Source organism: Falco naumanni, chromosome 9 (assembly GCF_017639655.2).
Source record: "Falco naumanni isolate bFalNau1 chromosome 9, bFalNau1.pat, whole genome shotgun sequence".
NCBI lineage: Eukaryota > Metazoa > Chordata > Aves > Falconiformes > Falconidae > Falco > Falco naumanni.
The window spans coordinates 46,251,432-46,256,103 of record NC_054062.1 but is presented as its reverse complement, the minus strand read 5'-3'; the positions used below and the strand labels follow the sequence as shown (position 1 = coordinate 46,256,103).

At 56.9% G+C, this 4,672-nt stretch overlaps 1 protein-coding gene across 1 annotated transcript; it reads right to left on the bottom strand.

The window, feature by feature from the left end:
* Positions 1 to 288: 288 nt before the first annotated feature.
* On the bottom strand, positions 289 to 4,443 carry ZNF503 (zinc finger protein 503). Its single transcript, XM_040607632.1, has 2 exons — positions 3,617 to 4,443; positions 289 to 2,459 (listed from the first exon to the last, which is right to left on the bottom strand). Exons 1-2 carry the CDS (start codon positions 3,923 to 3,925, stop codon positions 939 to 941), a joined length of 1,830 nt encoding a protein of 609 aa, XP_040463566.1. The 5' UTR covers positions 3,926 to 4,443; the 3' UTR covers positions 289 to 938.
* Positions 4,444 to 4,672: the final 229 nt, after the last annotated feature.

Sequence of the window (4,672 nt, the reverse complement as noted above, 5' to 3'; positions counted from 1 at the left end):
TTTCCTTAGGAAAGTGAAAGATGTTACCGATTCTCAGTTTTCCTATTTTGTGCCTACGAATTCTACTGAAGAAAAAAAAAATACTCCCATCTGCTTTTTTTTTTTTTTTTTTTTTTTTTGTAGGAGAGCCCTGGGGTTACAATAAAAAAACTTTTGGGTTTTTTTTTATTTTTAATTAAAATTGAATAAACGCTTAAGGAGAAATTAGCAGTCGCCTCCATCCAAGACCTACTCAGCTTTTCTAACAGAATCAAATTGTAATTTAAAAAAAAAAGTAAACCCTTTTAATACATCAAATATACGGAATTTTAATCTTTAAAGCGATACATTGTCTATTTTAGTACATGACGTAAACCTTACTTAACCCTTTTTACAGGGTGGACTTAAAAATTAAAAATAGTTAAGTGTTCCTTTTAAAGAACAAAATAAGGCAAATGAGGTTTTTGGAATAGAATTGTTTTTGTTTTTCTTCCAGAATACATACAAAAAAATACCAATTCTCTTTCAAGGGTATACACCTTAAAAATAATTGCAATTTGAAATTATAACTGACAAATTGCGAGTTGTTTTTTAGTAACAAACATGCATGTAAATTTTTTTGTTTCAATGAGACATTAAATAAGAACGTACAATACAATCATAGCAATTTTAAAGTAACATTAAAGAGAAGACCTCTATCTTTTTATTTATATTCTACAATGAGTGTTCCACTTTTACCTATTGAGCTCAGTTAAGTAATGCACTTTATGATTCGTTGTCCCGCTTGAAGCTAACATAAATAAATACAGTGCTCATGGATCCAGTCCTCAAATGAACACTATTTTATAAAAAGTCTGATTTTTTTTTTTCTTTCCAACTTTTATAAAGTTTCGCAGGGCTTCCTTCCCTCACCGCTAGACTCTGTGTTGTGTTGTGTGTCAAAGCCCAGCTGCCTGCACTCACTGGTACCCCAGGGCTGAGGCTGTGGTGAGTCTCTGCCCATAGAGTGCGTAAGGGGAGTAGTAGGGTCCGGTGGCGGCGGGCACGGGCACAGGGGCCCCGGGGGTGGGCAGGGGGCTCTTGGAGTAGGGGTGGTAGCGGCTGCCGAGTCCCAGCGCGTGGTGTGGGCTGCGCAGGGCCAGTGTGCCCGGGCTGCCCGGGGCGCCCGTCGTGGGAATGTGCATGTGGCATGCCATGGCCGCGGCCGCCGCGCTGGCCAGCGACGAGGAGCTGGGGTAGCTGGAGAGGAGTTTATCGGTGCCCGGGAAGGCAGTATGGGTCCGCAAGTGGCTAAGCAGCTCCTCCGAGGTGGCAAAGCGCTTGTCGCAGGGTCCGTTGGCTGACACCCAGTTGCAGATGTGTGGCTGGGGGTCGTTGGGGAGCATGAAGCCGTAGGGGTACAAAGGGTGGCCGGCCAGTGAGGGCGGTGTGGCGCCGGTCAGCGAGGAGTGGACGCTGTGCAAAGGGTGGGTGGGGTAGACGAGGGGGTATCCGGACTTGAGGGCCTGGTCGTGGGCGCAGGAGGCGCCGGCGGCGCCGGCCAGGTGGCTGGCGCAGTGGTAGCTCAGGCAGTACGGGTCTCGGCACAGGCTCGCCGTCATCACCGACGGCGGCGACGCGCCCGCCAGCGGGCTTGACCCCGCCGGCTTGCTGCAGCCCAGGCTGCTGGCGGCGGCCAGCTGGGCCCCCACCAGGCTGGAGGATTTGGTGGGGTCCAGCGCCACTCCGTGCGGCAGGAACTGGGGCGGGTAGCCGGCGTAGGCTCCAGCCAGCGTCCCTGGGTAGCTCATGCCCGCTGGGGGCAGGGGGAAGACGGTCTGGCCTGGCTTGTAAGGGGACACAGGGGCCACGAGGCCGGAGCCCAGGACGGAGGTGGAGGAGGTGGCGGTGGTGCTGCTGCAGGAGGAGGCGGAGTCCGAGGCGATGGGCTTGGAGCCCGGCGTGCTCTCCTGGTGCTGGTTGACCTCCACGTTAATCCCGGCACAGCTCACGCTAATCCGGCTGTGGCTGATGCTGGTGGTGCCCGGGCCTCCCTCCGAGCCGGAGCTGCCGCTCTTTCCGCAGCCCTCCGCGTCCTTCTTGTCCTCTCCGCCTTTGCCCTCGGCCGGCAGCAGCCCCGGCGAGCAGGCGGAGGCGCTGGAGTTGGGGCTGCCTGTCCTTGGGGTGAACGGCTGGCAGGTGGCGCTCGGCACCCGGAATCCCGACTTCTCCCCGGCCGCGACCCCCGCGGCGGGGGCGCCCGCGCAGCCCGCCGCCCCCGGCTCCTTCTTCTCCGCGCCCGGCTTGGAGTACGGCTTGAAGCTCGACTTGTCCTCCACGCCGATGTCGCTGAGCTTCAAGGGGCCCGACTTGGAGTCCTTGTCGCCTCCGGAGCCATTGGAGGTGACCGAGGAGAGTTTGGAGGAAGGGGACGGGTCCGGCTTTCCTATCTGCGAGCAAGTTTGTGCCAAAAGGGCCAGCGGACTCTTCTTCGCGTCCAGCTGCGGAAATCAGAAGGACACACAAAGACAGAGGTTTAATTGGGGTCTAAGAAAGAAAAGAAAAGGAAAAAAAAAGACAAAAAACAAACCCGAGGCGCACCTAGGACACTTGTCCCATACGTTTTTGCAGAGAACAGCCTGGAAGTAACGAACAATTTTGTGCGCATTCATCACCCTGACAGCCCCCTCCCCTGCATGCACCATTTTCCAGAAAGCCTTTAAAAAGGGTTGGAGATTTTCGGACCGCTGCGAGCTCATCGCGGCCGCCTCAAGCACCCCCAGCTCCCCGGGCGGCGCCGCGCTGGGCGCCTCGCCGCTCGCTTCCCTGCCGCTCCGGCCGTGCAGGCGCGCAAACCCGCCCGCGAACTACAGCGACTGCAGCATTTCTGCGCCCTGACTGCTGACACTATTTATAAACAGAGTCCAAGTTAGCCTGCGAGCCGGGCTCCGGGAAGAGGGGGGTCCTCGCTCCGCAGGGACCTTCGTGAAAGCATTCATTCCCACAGACCCACCTTTCCCACCACCCGCTCCGTTTCGAGTTTCGGTCCCGCAAGCAGCGAGGAGCCACGCAGAGGGGGACCGACACCCTCGGCAGAGGAGAAAAGGGACGCATAGGGCCCCCGAAGTACAAACGCGCGTCGGCACTTGCAAGGGAACGGTCGGGGAGCTGAAGTAGTTATTCTGCCGCACCCACGCTTCAGCCTGTCCCTCTCCGCGGCTCCCCCCAATCCCCCCCCTCCAAAAAAAAAAAACAAAAACCCCACACCAGAAAATAAACAGGCAACGCTCCCTGCAAGAGCAAGGTTGTTTGGTACTCCGAGCGCTGGTTAGTTGCGCGGCCAGATCGTGACCCCGGAGCGGCTCGTTTCCTTCCACCCACCCCTCCTCTCAAAAAAAAAAAAAAAAAGGCTAAAAAGAGCAAAAATACAAAGTTAATTTGCACAGGAATTGGAAATTCTCCCATAAAGATGGAAACAATAAGCAGGAGCGGCTCCTCGCACTAACTCTAGATCAAAAGCAGCCCGTTTCCTGGTGTAAATGCATTTCAAAGCGCAGGGAAGCGCCGAGGGAGGCTGGCGGAGCCGCCATGCACAGCGGGCGCCCGGGCAGGGAGGGGAGAAGGAGCCGGGGGCCGGGGCCGGCTCCGAGGTCCTTACCTCGATGGGGCTGACGGGCGTGGAGGGTAAAGGCTGCAGGTATTCGGGGTGTAAAATGTGTCCAGTCCGCGCCGTGAGCATTTTCAGGACTTTGATGGGAAGGCGGTTGGCTTGGCGTAGCGGGTCCGAGGGGGGGACGGCGTGGAAGCAGGGCTTGGCGGCGGCGCTGCTGCCGTTATTCCCAGCGTGCCCGTTCGGCCCGGCGAGGTCGGCGGCGCTGCGGCTGCGGCGGGGGCTGCCTCCGGGCTCGCTGAGGCTGCTGCTTCGCTTACTACTTCTTATAGCAGAAACCGAGGGCGATGTGATCATGACCCAAAACCTCGCATGAAAACTGGGGCAAGTGGCGCCGCTCGCACTCGGAAACGCTCGCTCTCTTTCTGTTGGCGAGGAGGGAAAAAAGCCACACGCCCCCCGAGCAGGAAAACAAACATAAAATGTCCCGTGTCTCTCTCTGGCGGGGAGGGCGTGGGTGGGGAGGGGGGGGAAAAGGGGGAGCCGGCCGGCGAGAAAGAGGAGGAAAAAAAAGCCGAGTAATCCTTGGGCTGTGCTGGGGGCGGGGGTGGGGGCTGCGAGCGTGTGCCGCGGTCCCCCTCGGCCGCTCTCGGCTCTCCCGGCTGGCGCGGCGCGGAGCGCTCGCCTCCGCCGCTCAGCTGTGATGCGAGCCGCTGCCCATCCAGCCCGGGATCTGGCAAAGAAACTCACTTCAAAAGCAGCTGAATTAGTCTGAGATTAAAGCCTTTGCCGCCTTCCAATCAAATGGGACCCCGAGGTGATTGGAGGGTCAAGGGGATGTGACGTTCCCTTTTCTGGGGCTTTTTTTCTCTGTTTTTAATGGTCTCTCGCTCTTTTTTTTTTTTTTTTTTTTTCTTTCCCCTTCCCTTTCTCGTCCGCCTTTCCTCTCCCCTCCCCTCCTTCCTTGTTTTCGCTTCTAGGACGGGCTGGGCGTTAATTCTGTGTTTCACATCACGCACTGCGAACGTTTTTCGCCCTCCGCAGCCGGCGCGGAGAGCCCGGCGGCAGCGGGGGCGGCCGGGGGACTAGGGGCGTCGCGCCTGC

What these genes read in the sequence shown, in the direction of transcription:
- ZNF503 (XM_040607632.1), bottom strand. Translation starts at nt 3,925, where the DNA reads ATGATCACATCGCCCTCGGTTTCTGCTATAAGAAGTAGTAAGCGAAGC. An exon ending in CGCCCGTCAGCCCCATCGAG is followed by an intron (nt 2,460 to 3,616) that starts GTAAGGACCTCG and finishes TGATTTCCGCAG; the next exon opens with CTGGACGCGAAGAAGAGTCC.